Source organism: Rutilus rutilus, assembly GCF_951802725.1.
Source record: "Rutilus rutilus genome assembly, chromosome: 18".
Taxonomy (NCBI): domain Eukaryota; kingdom Metazoa; phylum Chordata; class Actinopteri; order Cypriniformes; family Leuciscidae; genus Rutilus; species Rutilus rutilus.
This window is the reverse complement of record NC_140231.1, coordinates 13,207,508-13,227,352: the sequence shown is the minus strand read 5'-3', so window position 1 is coordinate 13,227,352 and position 19,845 is coordinate 13,207,508. Positions and strand designations below refer to the sequence as shown.

General features: G+C 38.3%; 1 protein-coding gene across 1 annotated transcript; it reads left to right on the top strand.

The window, feature by feature from the left end:
* The first annotated feature begins 39 nt into the window (after positions 1–39).
* On the top strand, positions 40–19,095 carry aldocb (aldolase C, fructose-bisphosphate, b). Its single transcript, XM_084387050.1, has 9 exons — positions 40–153; positions 8,815–8,948; positions 9,131–9,342; positions 10,325–10,379; positions 10,465–10,625; positions 15,213–15,296; positions 16,193–16,367; positions 16,553–16,752; positions 18,092–19,095. The coding sequence occupies exons 2-9, from the start codon at positions 8,837–8,839 to the stop codon at positions 18,182–18,184; spliced, it is 1,092 nt and encodes a 363-aa protein (XP_084243176.1). The 5' UTR covers positions 40–153; positions 8,815–8,836; the 3' UTR covers positions 18,185–19,095.
* The last annotated feature ends 750 nt before the right edge of the window (positions 19,096–19,845 follow it).

The window sequence follows — 19,845 nt, the reverse complement described above, 5'->3', positions numbered from 1 at the left end:
GGAGTCATGAATATTAACTATTATTACAATAAGGTCGTGACTAAAGCCACGCCCCTACGTGGGTTGCTTTTTCTAAGCGGTCACGTTGCGTTGCGGCATTGAAACTGGAGGCTGTCGACATCAGGGCATCTTTTGAATCACTCTCCTTAGCAGGTAAGTGAGTAAATTCTTTCATTTAAATAAATATGTGTGCGTGTAATTATAGTGACACTACAACTTTCATAGATGGCATGTCATTATTTTATCAGATAATTTTGGATATTGAATGTAATTTTGTTAATTCCTTCTGAATTGTACTTTAAACGTGCGTGTGTTTAAATTTAACGTTACTATTAAAAAAAAAAAACATATTTGCTTTAATGTTAAGTTAATGCGTCATCCGACAGGTGGTTCTCATTTCGTTATCAATGGCCTTCTCCATCATGGTACAATAATTAATACGTTTAGCAGATACGTCCAACATATAAAAGCAGTTCTCATTAATGTCAGTGTGAAATGTTCATTTTTGACTCAAAAAGTAACTATATAAAGAGACAAACATTATCATGTCGACATTTAATGTCATCCTTAGCACGGATGACGACACCATCATCATCATCATCATCATCTCTCTCTTCCGTATATTTACCGTTAGTGTAACTGTTAGCTAACTGACAAACCGAACCCGAATAGTGTTTATTTCACAGAATACGCAAATAAAAACATCATATTAATGCGTAGGTCTATACAGCATCACGGATGAGACTGGTGTCTGCAGAAGGGAGCGTGGCCGATCTGCACGTAGGCATTTCCTACATCAGTGTAGCTTAGCCTAGCGGACGTGAGCTAACGTGATGAAAATAGCGTTTCCTAGTGTCCTTCAGATTTAACACACATCCCATCCTCTCGAAAGCGCTATTAAAACAATTTTCATCCAATTTAGAATCTGTCAAAGATGTGCATCACTCTAAATGTTCCCCTCGGTCGCTTTAACATCCCATCTTACACTGCTTCCGACGCAAGTAGCACGCGCGCATCGCGGTGCGTCACAGCAGTGTGGAATGTTTGAAATGAATCACGCGAGCTGTGTTCTCTCATCATCCTGTCCCGTGACGTGTATACGTGCTGAAGATGGTGTCTCTCCTCTCTGAGGACACATCAGGTACATGTATCAAGGTTAAACGAGCTAAGCTGATGATGAAGACTATAAGCTCGGGATGTACGGTTCTCTAAACGGTGGCCTTTGACGCTTATTTTTTCTTTTATGTAATATCTTCTATATTTTGCATGACCATTGTAATTCTCCATGCATAATACATCTGTTTGAAGAAGAACATGTGATATGGCCTCATGGAAACGTGTTTCTAGGCCTAATGACGCATAAGCGCATCGTGTCGTTTTTCTCTATTGAGAAAGTCGTTTTGACCAAGTCAGTGTTATTTTTATTTAAAATAAATAGTTTAATAGTCAAATAACTCTGTAATGAACTACACTACCCATACTCCTTAAGTGAAATCCACCAATCAGAGAAGTCAGTGTTAAAATGGAAACGCTCTCAAATTGCTATTTGTAAATTAAGGGATATTTTGCAATATTGACCTTGATGTCAAAATCAGAATTGTCAATTCCTGTTTTTTATTTATTATAAATGATTTCTCTGTGCACATAATTTTTTTTTTAATGAATCTGCCCTCATAATCTTTAATCAAAATAACTTCTCACCCTTGCACCGACTTCTCTTCTCTGATGACTCACGTGAGATCGACCAATAGCAAACCATAACCATCCAATAAATTCCAGATGGACAAAATCAGGTCCAAGTACATATTCTTTTCTGTATTTTTGTCTGTTCTGGGCGTGACGAATTGTCGCAAAGACTGCTTGTTAGGGTGTGGGGGGAGGGTTAGGGGTTCGTTTCTGTGGCGTTTCACCCATTACTCCAACCTGCAGATATCCCTGTCTCGAAAAATGGGCGGTCACTGTTGCGCATGATGCGGTGCAGAGAAACCGATCCTGTCAAAGATACAGACTGAAACAATCAGCTGTCACTTATGCCTGAAGCATTTTCTTTGAGAAGCATCTTCTGCAAGGCCACCCAATCCCTAATTGAAAGATTTGTTTGAATAAAAAAATATTTTCTTTTTATAGTTGGATCTGAAGCATTAGAACTGTATGTTCACTGGTAAAAGGTGTCGGCAACAGTCGGAAGGGGTTGTTCTTCACAGCTGTATCTGATTATAGACCGGTTAGCTCCTTCATCCTGCTATTTTTAGCTTGTATATTCAAGCATTATATCAGATTGATGCCTTGTAGACATTCATATGATCCACTGTGTGATTTGTTTAAAAACAGTTAAAAATGAATACTCTAACTAAATGATTTAGAAGTGCGTGTCTAATAAACAGTGGCATCATGACTCATCAAATATATTCACTTGCATAACTCACACAGATGACGCTTTGTAAATGGATAGCTAATGTGGTTTTCTGTAGAAGCTGTTGTTTAAATGGAGCTCATCTACAAAATGTCTCATAATAAACTGAAATTAGCAAGCAGTCTAATATCGTATAATAAAAAAAAACTTTCTATAGCATCTTTATCTCAAAACAATTTACAAAAATAAAGTAAAAATACATAAAGATGCTAAATAATAACATGCTATCTAGAAATCAGTATAAAATAACAATTACAAAGTAATCTCATAAAAGCTACCCAGTAGAAGTGAGTTGTAGGACTCTGATAATATTACATTTAAATGACAATTAAAAAAAATACAAATAAATGACAATAAATTAGTTCAAATAATGATCAAATATGTATCAATGATATTTAATTATAAAATAATAATGTAATTATTTGTTAACATAAAATTTAAATATGGACCTGTATTGAAGTACAGTTTGCGTCTTGGAAACATAAGGTTTAGTACACAAAGATTATCCCATGCTTTATGTGATAACAATTGTCAAGCAAAGGGCAAATTAAGGTCCCTTTGAATTAGGACCAGTGGACACCTATTCATCATGGGTCATTGACTGTGGTCATACATCAAAATGACCTCTGTTTGTCCTTTACACACAACACATTGCCAATGAAGCCAATACAGCCTGGCCTTTTAGCATTAGCATTGCTCAAACTAAAGCCAGACAGTGAAGTTTTGTACTGAAGTATTACAGAGTGAAGAAGTGGAATGGTAAAAGCGTGCCGTAACACATCCCTCGCAGAACTCAAACGATTTGAGATCGCCTGATGAATGAGGTGAGCGGCAGCCGTAGGCTGTGTTTTCCAGTGGAAACTTCCATTGTTCGACAAAACCAATGAGTTGGAATCATTCACAGAGCTTCAGAGATGTGTGCTTTCCTGTCTCTTCAGTAATGCTGTGATAAACCATCTGCTAGCACAGAAATACAGCAGTAGCTGAGATGCTAGATGTAGAGGAACAACAACCGGCTTGAACTGATAACTGATAATAACTCTCATTAAATCCCACATTAATTCATTTCAGTAAAATCTCAATTAAGGACAATATGTGAAGGGTTTCTCTTTCTGTGTGCATAAACTGGTGTGCCTATAGCCAGAGCGCATCCAACTGTGATTTACATCAACACAGACCAGCCAGTTTGTGCCGGTTTAGGCTCGTTCCATTCAGCATAGAGATGGGGGAGTACTCAACCGGGAAGACTATTAAGACATAGAAAGAGATTTAGACGAGCCATGAACTGCACAGTCAATTTAAAATACAAGTCATAAATATGGTATGTCACTGAGAGTGAGAAATGAACCTTTGTGAAAAAGAAGTGCAATTCATTTAATTGAATCTGTGCTTGTAGTGTACCTTAAACCTTAAAAGTATAAAACTGTACTTGTTGATAATATAACAAAAGTCCACTTTTATCTTTTTCTTAACACACGTATACACTTAATAAGTATACATTTAAAAGTGCACTTTGTAAATTCCATTTTATATCATTGTTTTAATCATATTTGTCATGCATTAAAGGGGTTATGACATGGATTTTTATTTTAGTTTAATGTTCCTTGAGGTTCACTTCTAATGTAAATACATTTTTGCACACACAAAAAAACCCCCAAATATACATGTGGAAAAACAATTATTTTCAAGCCTCATTCTGACCCTCTTTCTGAAATGATCCGTTTTTAGGGGCGGCTTAACCAAAGACTACAGAATAACACAAGACGCGTCACTCGTATTGTTTTGAATGGGGAAAAGTGCAACGCTCAATATGGTGGAATAAGTCCCGCCTTCTAAATAAGAGGCAATCGCCAATTGGTGAAGTCATCGCGCCACTGCCGTTAGAAGCTCCGGTTCCTATAGAGACAGTCAGACTTCCACTGCGCATTAGCTTGATCCAGCCTAAAAATGTTGAAACAAAATTTGAGACAGTTATCAGATTTCATTGGTAATTTCAATTATGAAGTTTAATCGTAAGCTTGGCGAACAGTTTTGGTGAAATTCAAAGAGACAGGAGCTGCACTTGCATGCCCGAGAGGCGTTTCAAAGATGGCCGCCGAGTGAAATGACTTGTCTTGAAAAGGATTTTGGCTTAAAGCTGCATTCAGTAACTTCGGGATTTCTTCGCTGTATTCTCGCTTTTTGCTCGCAGGTTTCTCTCTAGAGCTCCCCCACAGCTTCGGAATAGATATTTGACAACACTGTTGTAAAAACTCGTTGGCTATTCTCAGACACCAGAGGCTAGCAGATCAACGACATCAAAGCAGATGGGACATTCTTTAAAACGTCTTCTTCATTCGGGTTCGAACAGCGTGAGGAAGCGCAATAATGACGGCATTTTAGCAGATTTCTTTTGGCCGTAAAGCAATTGTTTACATCGTGAGACCTGATATCACGCTGACGCGGAGGCCCGCCGCCCCAAAGTTGCAAGTGCGTATTTTCCGCTCACGGGCACCAGGGGGGTGCGAAACGACCACCATTCAACCCGAAATAAGTAATATAACCATTCCAATGACTCCGAAGCTGTTCAGTTAAGGTAAAAAAGTTTCTTAGTTCACCTTTAACTCTGTAATGATTGGCTAACATCATTGCATAGTATCAAAGCCCATTCACCATTGCAAGTGAGTATGTATTTTGAAAACATTATGTATATAAAACCATCATTTACAAACAAAGCATCATAAAAATCATTTACCTACTATTTGCGATGCAGTTGCTGGCGATCCAGGACGGCATTAAAAACAAACCATCTACTTGTTCCTGAAGCTGGTGTCTTTCTGAAGTCTGTACAGAGAAGCAAACAAGCCGTTTAAACTGGACACGTCAAAGTGAACAATCCTTTACCCTTCAATTTACTCTTCCATTTGTCTTGTTGTCAACAGACTCAAGCGCGTAGATCCGTCAGAAAGTGAATGTGCATCTGTATACTGTATCCAGTGTAGACAGCATCAGTGATTATAATGGGTTATATTTACTTTTGACATGACGCTCATATCCGGTGTAGGCAACTGTCAGCCGTTAAGCGACCGAACGCCAGGGGGCGGGGCCTAGTGTGCGATGATGTATAACTATTTGTCGATGTCTTGTTTTGGAGGCAGGCATATGCAAATGCATTTGCCCATGTGGCGTCACCCAATATCCAGATGAGCCGTTTTTGGAGCTTGATTAAATAAATGCTTTGTTTATAATGACGATTAGTTTACCACAATGCTTGTCAGTACATTCTTGTAGTACACTTTCAAAGATTATAGAAGCAATTATGATATTAAAGATGTACTTAAAGGGTTAGTTCACTCAAAAATGAAAATTATGTCATTAATGACTCACCCTCATGTCGTTCCAAGCCCGTAAGACCTCCGTTCATCTTCGGAACACAGTTTAAGATATTTTAGATTAGAGCCCCACCGATAAAGGATTTTGAAGGCCGATACCGATACAAATATTTGTTGGTTTTAAAATCCGATATTCCGATATATCGTCCGATTATTATTTTATAATTTTTTTTACATTTATTTTCAGAAACGCGCAACAAAACATTAACAGATTTCCCTAACATTAGTTATTTGTAGTTATTTATGAGTTTTAACTAAAATAATATAATGCATTTTAAAAAGAAACTTGTTTCTTTTATTGTCACAACAGAACAGAGGAACATCAAAATATTAAATAATGATGACATTATTACTATCATCATCATTTATATTATCCTTAAACAAGATAAAGGTCACTCCTAAATGTTTGTGTGCGTGTGTAATAATTAGTCCCTACATTGCCTTATAAGCTACCTTATAATGACAATGTCAGCTTGCTTATCCCTTTACCTGCACTTTTTAAATTCTTTCCATCAAGCTACATCAAACCATTTTCAATCATCAGTTGCTGCCTGCCTTCTAAAACCTACTATTTAGCGATCTAAATCCACTCGTTAATGCTGCGGCTGAACGACAGTCTGCAACGCACACTTGGCGTCATTGGATTTCACACACGTGTAAAAGAAAAGCTAACTTTTATGCACAAGCTACGTTTGATACTTTTTCTCTATGTCTAAATGTTCACTCCTCGCAAGTCTAACTTACATTTTACAATGCAGGGACTGTAACTAGAGATATGCTAGTTATAAATACAGTAATCATTACTTTATTTAGGCAGAATAAGTTCGTTGTGGTTTCCAAGCTCATTAATGTTAACGTTAGCGGTCTTCCACTGATAGTGGCATTAGCTAGCTTTGTGGTTAGCTAGTCTATGATGAGCCATAATTTAGCAATGGATAACGTCATACTGCAAATTGTAAAACATACATTTTCAATATAACAGGCCAAGGAGAGATGATACGTCTCATTGCTATAACTGTCACGCTATTAAAGAAATCCTTCAGTCACATTGTCAAAAGTTAAAAGGACAGTCAGTCAACTACACTGTAACAACGTAACGTAGTTACTAGCTAATTCCGCTTCACTCTCGGCTTATTTAACAGCAGCAAAACTGGACATGATAGTCACGAATTTTGTCATGCTTATTTGAGTTAAGAGAACTGATGGGGATGTTCTTTTAATTGTTATTCAAGCAATGTATGTCTCGTGACCAACCGATGATCTCACTCGCGGATAACTGGTTCTCTCTGCCCGACTCTGGCTGGATCAGCAGGTTGCAGGATGTGTGGCGCGTTATACACGAGTGTTGCCAACAGGGACGGTGTAGAGTGCCCTCTGGTGGACAAACTATACAACGCCAACACTCATGACATGGTTGAAGGGTGTTTCGTCCGTTTTTATTTTATTTTTGAAATATTCATTTATCGGCCATTATAAATGCCGATACCGATAGTTTGGAAAATGCCTAATATCGGCCTGCCGATAAATCGGTCGGGCTCTATTTTAGATTTAGTCCGAGAGCTTTCTCTCCCTCCATTGAAAATGTACGGTATACTGTCCATGTCCAGAAAGGTAATAAAAACATCATCAAAGTAGTCCATGTGACATCAGTGGTTTAGTTAGAATTTTTTTGAAGCATCGAAAATACATTTTGGTCCAAAAATAACAAACACTACGACTTTATTCAGCATTGTATTCTCTTCCGGGTCTGTTGTCAATCCGCAGTGACGCTGCTGACGTGTTATCTGGTGCACCCGAGCTTCGTTTACAGTCTGAGGGAGACGCACGCTGTATTCAAGCTATTCTACATTGTTTGTATTTTGATATTGCTATTTTTTTTTTAAATAGTGCGTAAGTGTGCATGGTCAGCAGCGTCACTGCGGAGTCGTGAACGCGGATTGACAACAGACCCGGAAGAGAATACAACGTTTTAAAAAATTATGCTGAAGTAATAATCTGTGCCCTTTAAATGAAATGCTGTGTCAGTCTAGCTCTCTAAATATGAGTAGCAACAGATAGTCGCAGACAGTGGGGCAAGTCTAATGGGGATTGACAGCAGAGATTAGAGAGCTGTGATTGCATAATCATGGCTTTAGTCTGCATTATGCAATTCAGCCTCACTGAAGAGCTGTGAGGAAGAGTGGGCAGGAATATTAACCAACCCTTTTAGATACATTGAGTAATGGGACACTGTTTTGTTTATTCATAGCCAGCAGTTAGATGTTTCCAGGAGACGGATTGTTCCTTGTGTGAGACTGTTTCTAAGCTGCCGCGAGCGCTGCCAGCCAGTTTCACATTCGAGTCATGTTCTGCTTCTGACTCTCAAATTAAGAGCTGAACAACTGTTTTCCACATCTAAAATAAATGTTTCTTGAGCAGAAAATCAGCATATTAGACTGATTACTGAAGGATCATGTGACACTGAAGACTGGAAATTTCAGCTTTGCCATCACAGGAAGAAATTGCGTATTTACATAATACATGATTGAAAAAAGAAAACTGTATTTCACAATATTACTGTTTTTTTTTTGTTGTTGTTTTTTTTACTGATATTTGTTTTTTTTATGACTCTACAAGTTCGATTAAACATGAGGAAAATATTAAATGGTTTTAAATTTGAAGGAAAAAGTAAATGCTAAACTTGGTTAATGTATTTATCTGACAAAATTATTTGGCAAATAAGTCAAACTACAGCTACAGGTTTTATTTAAAATAAATAAAATAAAATAAAAATGCATAAAAAGCAGCTCTTAGGAAAAAGCATTGACTATAACATAATCAGTTATTAATATTTCGTTGGTTCTCTCTTGTTTTTGCATGTTCATAATTTCATAAATTCTTGAATGTCAGGCTGGTATATATATATATATATATATATATCTAGATATAGATATATTGATGGATGGATAATCAAATAGACACAGATTTGTTTCAATATGTGAAGTTGAGATGGATGAAGTGACAGTCGTGTCTCCTCTTCCTCTATTGCAGGTTGCTTTGAGCCACAGACATCATGACGCACCAGTACCCCGCACTCACTACTGAGCAGAAGAAGGAGCTTCAGGACATCGCTCAGCGTATCGTAGCTCCTGGGAAGGGCATCCTCGCTGCAGATGAGTCCACAGGTCAGTGACGGTTGCACCGTACATGAATGTAACGCATTCAGTTTGATCATTTACTCCCGTCATGTTGACACGTTCTGTCATTCTTTGGAAAACGAGACATTCTGCAAACAGTGACTGAAACACCTACCGCTTTCTGCCAGTCCCAGTCTAACACAATGATATGTATGTCTGCGTCTATATAGGAAGTATGGCAAAGCGTCTGAACCCAATCGGCGTGGAGAACACAGAGGAGAACCGCCGTCTTTATCGCCAGCTCCTTTTCTCTGCTGACGAGCGCATTGACAAGTGCATTGGTGGTGTTATCTTCTTCCACGAGACCCTCTATCAGAACGCTGATGATGGCACATGCTTTGCCAAATTGATCAAGGACAGGGGCATGGTTGTGGGAATCAAGGTACAAGAACAATAGCAGTGGTGTGATTAGAACGTTCAGTGCATCACTTGATCAGCTGCTAAATTCAAATGTGCTTTAAATAGCTCAACTATTCAGTATTTACAACCAAAGATATTTAAATACACATAAGTACTAGCAAAAAAGTACATTTATAGTGTAAAATGCACACTGTTGGAAGCAGCAATAGTAATCCTTCCAATTATAATTTGACGATGCGTTTTATTCATATCGGATACACATTGTGTTGGTAATGTAAATCCAATTGCAGTGCAGTTTAACACATTTTTATTTATTTGAACAATGTAACACATCCTTGCTGAAAAAAAGTATTCATTTCTTTCAAAAAAAGAAAGAAAAAGAGTTCTGACCCCAAACTTTTAAATGGTAGCGTGTATTGTTACAAAAGATTTCCATTTAGATAAATGCTGTTCTTTTTAAACGTTTTATTCATCAAATAATCCTGAAAACAGTGTCACAGGTTATAAAACAATTTTAGGAAGCACAACTATTTTCAACATTGATAATAAATCAGTATATTAGAATGATTTCTGATTCTGAAGATCTGATTAAAAAACATTAAAAGTAGTAATGTTTCCAAACTTTTGGCCTGTGTGTGTGTGTGTGTGTGTGTGCGTGTGTGTGTGTGTGTGTGTGTGTGTGAGTGAATATATTTATATACACACACGTATGAGGGAAGACTTTTTAGAGAACACAGTAGGCAAAGGATTAGGGTAAGATTATCAGGTTAATGGAGGTTGTTCATGTTTGCCTCAGCCAAGTATTCTAATTGATACAAGACCTTTTTGTTGATTGAAGATGTATTTGTGTAAATGTACATTTGAAATATTCTTCCAAATTATACTTCTATTATTGCTTTGTATGTACAGTTTATAGGTAAATAAAGCAGTTTCAACAATTTGCAGGATTATTAGCCGTGCAGCCATGACAGTTTGATCCTAAAGCAGGTTGTCCTCTTTTTCAGGTTGACAAAGGTGTCGTCCCTCTGGCAGGAACAAACGGAGAGACCACAACACAGGGTAAGCTTACAGTCACCGCTATTTTATTTGTTTAAAAGGATGGCAGTTATGGTGTTATGTCAATGGGATACCTGTTTGTCTTAAGGGCTCGATGGCCTGTCAGAACGCTGTGCTCAGTATAAGAAAGACGGTGCAGACTTTGCCAAGTGGCGCTGTGTGTTGAAGATCAGTGAGACCACTCCCTCAGAGTTGGCCATCATGGAGAACGCTAATGTCCTGGCTCGCTACGCCAGCATCTGCCAGCAGGTGAGCTTCTTAAGTCTTGGCCAGCTTTGTGTTGAACTTAAAGCAGTGTTGTTATTGTTAACTAAAATTAATACTATTAACGGTTTAGTTCATGTTTAGTTACCCAAAAATGAAAATTCTGTCATTTGCTCGCCCTCATGTTGTCCCAAACCTGTAAGACTTCATCTTCAGAACACAAATGAAGATATTTTTAATTAAATCGGAGAGATTTCTGTCCCTCCATTGACAGTCTCGCTAGACAGTACTGGCTTGACGCGTGAGAACGAACCTCATTGGTTCTTGCTGAAACTCAAACGTGCTGCGCAACACAAGAATGAACCTCATTGGTTCCTGCTTCCGCTCAAACGTTCTGCATAACATTAAATCTGTTCATCATATAAAGCAATATATGCGTATATATGTATATATAAAAATAAATTATTTAACAAAAAATGTTTTCCTTTAATTAACTGAAATGACTGCAATAAACTGCAATAAAATAAACTGAAGTACAAAAATAAATTAAAGCCAAATAGAAATATCAGAAAAAATATATAAAAATGGCAAAATCACAAACTTAACCTAAAATGAAAATATAAAACAAGTGAATTAATAAAAATATAACTAAATACAACAATAATATATATAAACAGAGCCGGCTCTCCCTATAAGCGAACTAAGCGGCTGCTTAGGGCCCCGCCGCCACTAGGGGGCCCCCTAACTACAGATGGTACCTGCCGGTGTCGCTGCGGTTTAAAGGGTAACTAAACCCCTGGTCAGAGCCTGACTCCACCCACTGTCAATATTTGAAAAATGCTAGAAAAGTGGGCAGACCCCAGCGGAGATAGAGGGGACGAACCGTGAGCGGGGGGGGGCGTGCACCTGAGACCTGCTGTCAGACTCTAAAATGGAGTTTGCTCACAGAGTCGAAAGACGACGTAAAGTGCATCTGATGAGTTTTATCAGAGCCCGTCATTCTCTGGTTTTATCGAGTTGATGTCAATAGCGCGCGCTCTCTATAGGCATATTCATTAGGGCTGGGTACCGAGTTCGATACTTTTTAGGTACCGACCGAATTGCCTCGATACTATCGAGTATCGAAAAATGACTTGTTTTTCGGTACCAGATTTCGATACCTAAGGGGTTAACTCGTCAACGTCAGTGCTCAAACAAATACATATGAAATGCACAACGACACGCCTAAATTCGCTCACGCACATACACGCAAACTCTACACACACGAGACGCGCGGAACTCTCCGCACATACTCTTATGAGACGCGCGCGCGCACACAAACTGTCCACGCACATTCTCATAAGACGCGAGCCTATGGACGCGAGCACACACACACAAACTCGCGCACATACTCAATGACACGCAAGCACACACACTCACAATACCCTAAAGATGTGGAAAAGTCGATCAAAAGTGTGGCTACATTTCTCCAGGCTCGATGCCAACAGCGCGCGATGCAGTATTTGTGGTAAAATAATGGCTGCAAAGACGGTACCGCGACAGATATGATGAAGCCCTTGACAGTGCACGGAGTAAACATAAGAGCAGAAAGTTGCTGCGTCTTCGACTGGTAAATGAAGAGATACCTTGTTGATCACTCTGACTGTGTTTATATTGCAATAATGACCTACTGAATGTACACTGCCGTTCAAAAACGTGTTGGTCAGAATTTTTTTTCAGTAAGCATGCATTAAAGTGATCAAAAATGACCTTCCAAAAACTGTTTTCATATTTCAGCTTTGACAACACAGGAATAAATTACATTTTGAAATATAATCAAATAAGATTTTAAATTGTAATACTATTCCACAATATTACAAGTTTTACTGTATTTTTGATGAAATAAATTCAGCTTTGGTGAGCATGAGCTCTTTATAAAAAAAAATATTTTGTACCTTATGTATATGTATAAGGAATATTTTGTTCCTTTGTGCTTTTTTTGTTCCTTTGTGCACTGACTAAGGAGCATGAGTCAAACTGAAAAAATAAAACCAAAGTTTTTCTGAGGTAATGTGTTATGTAATCTTGTTAAAATGGATTTCATAAAATTGGTATCGAAAAAAGTATCGATCAGGAACCGGTATCGAAATCAAGGTATCGGTATCGGTATTGGTATCGAAATTTTTTAAACGATACCCAGCCCTAATATTCATATTTTGCCGCTATGTGAAAAAATCCAGCAAAATGCGCCGACGCGTTTGTCGACCCCAGAGGATTAACTTTAGCCTAACCATAAATTGTGATTAAAATATATATGATCACTCACATCAAGACGCCGCTGCGGTGGTGGAGTCCATGCAGGATCAGCAGCATTTTACACTGTCGCTTTTCAGCGCGAGCTGTGTGGAGGAGAAGCCCATTTCCACCTCTATTGCGTTGGAGAAGCAATCCCGCGAAAATGCAGGTTTCACACTCACGGTCTTCCAGGCCAAGTGCATGCAAACACTGGCGCCTATTTTCCAAGTCTGCTGGAAAGCTATGCAGTCCAGCAGTGCTGTTGCAACCAGCAACACTACACCTACGTACCCTCCTGACCACTGTACACAGATAAATCTACGCTAGCTCATACCAAGGGCGTGGTGAGCTCGTACCAGGGGCGTGGTAGAGCTGGAACCTGCTTACGTCACCTGCCACCTTTTACGTCACTTGCCACCGCAACATCCAATAGGAAAATTCAACTGCAGTAGCCACCGTTCAACCTTAAGAGGGCAGCACTCAGACGTTTTTACACCATATATTGTAAAATTAAAACACTTTATACCCAAATGTCCAAAAAGTTACTCGAATCAATGAACAGCACTAATAAAGCCTCATTCTTACAGATCATTAAATAAAAAAAGTGGGTTTAGGGTTTAGTTACCCTTTAAAGCTATATAAGCGGTTTATACTCAACGCCTCTGCACGAGCGCGAAGGTGCGCGCAGCAAAAATGACATCATTGCGGTGTGGGCGGTCGTGCTCGTTGGGTGCACAAGACCACATTTCGCTTGGCGGTGTTCATTGCTTTTTTTGTAACAACGCGCACGGCTCCACATCCGGATCCGACTTCGAGCCGAATCTGGCCGAGCCCGAACTTCTCACCACACCGGCACCCAGTTTGCACGTCTAAATTAGTTGCTTACATTAAAAAAAAGAACATACAATAGCTTAAAAAGTATTTTTAATGAACATAAAGGTCCATGTTTAATAAAAATGTTCAAGAAACTTAATTAAATGTTTAGTGAAATTAGAAAATATGTAGGCCTATGAGATCGTTAATTTAGTTATGTTGTATACACATTCTCATATCCATATATTTTGTTTTATTGTCACGAGTAATAATCTCAGTCAACCAACCGTATAGAAATCGTTGTCTTCCCTGGACTTGGAAATTTGACCACAAAAATTAAACGAGTCTATCCATCGGGTGCAGAAAAAAAGGAACAAGAGAAAAAAAAAAAAAAAATCCCATTATAGTAGAGCTACTACTCTAACGAAATCCACATTTTAAGCAGTTTTCACTGTAGAATTATTTTTTTATGAGTTTTTGAACTTGACATTATACAATGCACAAATAACCGCTTGTTGCGCCTTCAGCCCAATTCGCGTTGCTATTTCACGGCAGCCTCGGAGCCGGAGGGTGCGTTAAAGTGGACATAAGCCCATTATAGTAGAGCTGATTCTCTAGTCTAATTAAATCCAAATTTTAAGAAGTTTTTACTGTAGAATTATTTTATGAATTTTTGAACTTGACATTACACAATGCACAAAAAGCCGCCTATTGCATTTTCTGCACAATTCACGGCGCTGTTTCACGGCAGCCTCGGAGTGTGCGTTAAAGTGGACATAAGCCCATTATAGTAGAGCTACTACTCTAACGAAATCCACATTTTAAGCAGTTTTTACTGTAGAATTATTTTTGTATGAACTACATGTAACGTGTAACAATGACACTAAAATTATTATTTTTTTTACTGTAAAATGTAGCCTAGTTAAAAAGTGTTACCTAGAGTTTTTATTAGATTTATGTATATATTTTATAACTAAACATTTTAAATACACATTTGGTTAATGATTGTTCGCTGAAGTAGTGTTTTTGTAGTTGGAATATTTAAAAAATATAAATACCAACTCAAACTAGAATCTTTTGTAGAATTGTTTATCTCTTTGATGCATCAATATATAAGAATATGTTTAAATCACTTTAAAAGGAAGCAAAGAAATTACTGGTCCAACTTCTTCCTCTTTTTAAAGTGTGGAAAAGGGAAAAGAAGTTCAAAGATCGAGACTCCAGCAACACCTGTAACTAGTATAATATTAATAAAATAAAATTTTAATAAAACAATAAATAATTGTGGGCAGTTGCTGGTTTGTGGTGGCAATACTCCATTAGGCTATTCACTGCAAGGAAGGGCCCCAAAATTATCCTGATTAGGGCCCCCAGACTTACGACCCTGTATATAAATAACACTGAAATAAAGAAATACAAGTTACAAAGGTTTAAATGTATATTTAGATGTTTTGTCGAAGCTAATGAATGGATATGAGAGATGTAGTCAGTGGAGTGATGGGTGTTTTGTTTAGTTTTTTACGTAATATTGTCTTTGTTTTTCAGAATGGCATTGTGCCCATTGTGGAGCCAGAGATTTTACCTGACGGTGACCATGACTTGAAGCGTTGCCAGTATGTTACAGAGAAGGTACGTAACAAGTGAAATCAAATTATATCATTCAAACCAGACTTGTTTTAATGGGTTGTGGCATGATACATGAGCCGCTTTCCGACCGGAGGAACCTTTTCACAGTTCCTAGAACTATTGGCTAAAGTACCCGGATGTCGGCGTGTTCGCACCGCAGGAACTAGGAACGATTTTAGTTCTAGGAACTCCATTTGGAGGAACTAATTTAGGTCCTACTTCAGAGTAGGGTCTAAACCAGCACTATAGGAACTACCCGTGACGTTAGTGTACGCTGATTGACCGAACGCACGCGGAACACCAGCACCCGCCATTTTTAAAACAGCTAGAATGTAAACACACAGATTATAGCCTATATATTTACTCCAGAAACTAACTATACAAACATGAAAACAGTGATAGATGGGTCTCTGAACCTTTATGCTGAAGAGAAAATCCAACGCAACTTTGAGAGGACCAAGCCAAACATATGTTTATCTGCCCAGCTAGCAACACTGGACATCAACCACAAGGCTAATAACCTTTTTTTCATATACTGTCTACTTTCTATAACAGTTCTATCTAATAACATATTAAACAGTACTGTCAGACAGAGCGCTAACTAATAAACACAGAGAATGCGAGCATTGTTTGCTCTGGCGTTCACAGCGCCGCCAAAATAAAGGTCCGTCGCGCCGTCAAAATAAAAGTCGCTGTGGTTGCGTCACGCCCTTACCCCTCCTACCAGTTCCTATGGCCGCTTGGCCAGTGCGAACGCAAACAGCAAAACCGAGTTTGGGGGAGAGTAGTTCTTAGAACTGTTTAGGAGTGGACAGTTCCTATAACTAAGTTCCTGTAACTACTTGGTCGGAAAGCGGCTATGGTTACATTTACTTGACCTATTTCCCATGTATTTCCAGGTCCTTGCTGCTTGCTACAAGGCCCTGTCTGACCATCATGTCTATCTGGAGGGAACTCTTCTGAAACCCAACATGGTGACAGCTGGTCACTCCTGCCCCACCAAATTCAGCAACCAGGAGATTGCCATGGCAACAGTGACAGCCTTGCGCCGCACCGTTCCCCCCGCAGTAACAGGTGAGTCTATAGGGAAACTACCAGCTGTTTAATTCACTGGTTTTGAGGCCTAAAGAATGAGGTTGCTGGGTATTTTAAGAATACGAAGAGCGCAATAACGTAGTTACTTCTGGAAACATCATGTTTTTAAAAAATGTGAGCAGTTAACATTATGTGGTGAGATCACAGTCCCATTTTCCTGGCAGGTGTGACTTTCCTCTCTGGAGGTCAGAGTGAGGAGGAGGCGTCCATCAACCTGAACGCCATCAACACCTGCCCTCTGAACAAACCCTGGGCCCTCACCTTCTCTTATGGACGTGCCCTGCAGGCCTCTGCCCTGAACGCCTGGCGCGGGTCCAAGGACAACGAGAAGGCCGCCACAGAGGAGTTCATCAAGCGTGCTGAGGTCAGTTATTCAAATCATTTCCTCATTAAGGGGCAGTCAAATGACCCAAATTTCACAGGCAAATAAGGTCCATTGTTTAGTGTCAATAGTCGCTTTCAAACCAAGCAGTTTTCTGTTGGTCAATGTGGCAAATCTGCCAATCTTACCAACTTGAATCTGTGGAGAAATCTTTCCCGCTCATGCAAAATTCCTGATTGCTTGGATTCCTATTGAAATAACTGGATTTAGCATTAGTAAATAAAAACAGTAATAAAGTCAAGTATTTGTTCTTATTTGATCACAGACTGTTTAATCAAACTACATGCAATTGCACAAACACAATAGAACAAAGATGCTAATTAAAATATCTGTGCTTTTCAGGTAGATCTAACAGCAGTTAGTTAAAGGTTAGGTACAGAAATCGAATAATCAAATGTAAAATAACACTGCATAGTCTCTCTTCACTGTATACATTAAATATAGGTAAAAAAAGCACTGATGATCTGTACAGCACCGACAAACATGCAAGTGGAAGTTAAGCAATGTCCATTGTGAAATTCTGTGCGAATGAAAGTGTCATGCGTATGCGATTTACTCCTAAATCTGTGACGAACTGTAATAAATCCAAACATGAATCTCGTCCATATTGTTTGCGATCATGGTTGGTGAATAAAGGCACTTATGCAACCTCCATGCTACAATAGAAAGTAAAAATGTAACATTTGGAATTATTGGAATTAATATTATGAGCCACAGGTTTTGTATTGATTTTCCGTTTGATGAAGCCATCATAGTTGGTCAAATGATGTCCATCTGCCACCTACAGGCCTATTAGGTGAAGTGAAATATGAAATGGCCTTTATTAGTTTTTATAATAATATTATATTATATAAGCGCATATGTGTGTTAACTTATCTTTCTCTGGAATTGCTTGATATTATTTAAACTAAACTATTTATCGTGAATAATAATCATGATTGTAATTTTTGAGCAAAATAATCATAATTCTCACTTTAACCATTATCGTGTAGCCCTGGTTTTTGACTAAATGAAAACTTTAATTTCTCTTTTGCTGTTTCAGTACAAAATATTGCTACATCACTATATCGTATCACTAATTTAATGACAGTTTTCTAGTAAATATATGGATTGACAAACATGAACTGGAAAATAATATAATAAATGTAATATATATATATATATATATATATATATATAATATACAACATTTTATAACAATAGAGCTATGTGAATCTGTTTGTAATTATTGGGTTACTATTGTTTTGTTATTGTTAATGTAAAGCCTGTCTGAAACCGCTGATTCAGGCAGCATAAACTGACCTTTGTGAACTTTCCTCAGGCTAATGGATTGGCTGCTCAGGGCAAGTACGTCTCCAGTGTAACCGGTGCAGCAGCAGGACAGTCCCTTTACGTGGCCGATCATTCCTACTGAACATCCTGCTTCCCAACATTCCAGCTTCCGCCAGCCAATAGTATAGTGCACAGCTGCTACCCTTCCTGTCACCAACCAATCACAGGCCTGCGCTGTCTTCTGTACTTTAGGGTTGTCATTGCAATGTCTTATATATCTATTTAAAATGTATTACACTTTTGAAACAGAAATGGGAAAAATAAAGGTACACAGAAGATTATTTTTGTTTTTGAAGAGCTCTAGGCGTGGTTTCATGCTAAAAACAAGGAAACAGTATTTTTTAGTGGGCCCTTAGCAAATGTATGTCAATGTATGTCAGACTTTTTTTTTATTATTATTCCAATTTAAGTCATTCCAATTCAGGCACCAGCCACTCGAGTTGACTTGTCACATTCCTTTCAGTGCAGTATGGCCTCACCGGTCCTCATAATGATGCGTGGATGATGCGAGTACTGGAGTTCAGATCAGTGTACCCAGCAAGGGCAGTTTATCATATTGAAAATGAAACAAAGTAATATATAGTTGCTAGTTAACATTATTAATTCCTGACTCTGAGGAATATTATTTTGTGTTTTCACATGTAATATTAATGCATTGTCTGGGATGTGTGATTACGGTTCAAGAAATTTAATATAAAATTACTAACAATATTAGTTTGAAAACAAAGACACTTATTTTAGAATTGTATTCTGTTGTGTTGTGTGCTTGAGTGTATCATGCTCTCCCTTTCCTCCCCGTATTTGTGACAATGTTACATGAATAATAAACTTGTATTGGTTGTAAACGGCGGAGCAGACCAAACAGTGGAGCTTCTGGGAAGGGGAGCGCTCCCTTCTCTGTTGGCAAAATGTGATATTGTGATTTGATGTTGTTCTCTGAGCACTTTGTCTGTCAGATAGTAAAAACTAAAATAAAAATACTGTAAAACCCCAGATCCTCTTTGTCCATTATTATGGAGGTATTTCATACACCACGGTTTACATTTACACATTCTTTCTATTTTACAGCTTTCCTCCACAGACCCCCAGCAATTTGCTGAATTTTACGCATGTTCTAAGTAAAGAGGCACAAATCCAATGTTTGTATGTTCTGAGACCTATTAGATGTTTGATAAAATATTACCTAAAAGAGAAGTAACCTAGCATGAAAAGTTTTAAACGCATCAAATCCACATATCCTCCCCATTTAAACTGATTTGTCACCTTCTCAACTGTATCTAACTGTTCCAACCCCACTGGAACACAAATAAGTGCTTTTTGTCCCTTCATTGACAGCTACGCAACTACCACTTTGACGCTTCAAAAAGTTCTTAAAGAGATCGTAAAACTAATCCATACGAATTGAGCTGTTTAGTCCAAAATTTTCTGAAGAGACTCGATCTCTTTATATGATGAACAGATTTAATTTAGGGTTTTATTCACACATAAACATTCATCAACTCACACATCAGTTGTGGAAAATGTAAGCTCAAGATGTGTGAGAACCAATGAGGTTCATTCTTGTTTGAGCTTCAACAAAAACCAATGCGGTTTGTTCTCGCGTGTCAAGCAAGTTCGGTTGAGCTTCTGTTTATGTTCACTGATCAGTGTTTATATGTGGATAAAAGCCTATCTGCATATCTGTTCATCATATAAAGCAATCGAGTCTCTTCGGAAAATGTATGTCTAAACCGCTAAATTCAT

Excerpts from the sequence above, each read along its gene's own strand:
- aldocb (XM_084387050.1), top strand. The coding sequence starts at position 8,837 with ATGACGCACCAGTACCCCGCACTCACTACTGAGCAGAAGAAGGAGCTT. Across the intron at positions 10,626-15,212 it reads ACGCCAGCATCTGCCAGCAG|AATGGCATTGTGCCCATTGT; the intron begins GTGAGCTTCTTA and ends TTTGTTTTTCAG. Across the intron at positions 16,753-18,091 it reads AGTTCATCAAGCGTGCTGAG|GCTAATGGATTGGCTGCTCA; the intron begins GTCAGTTATTCA and ends AACTTTCCTCAG.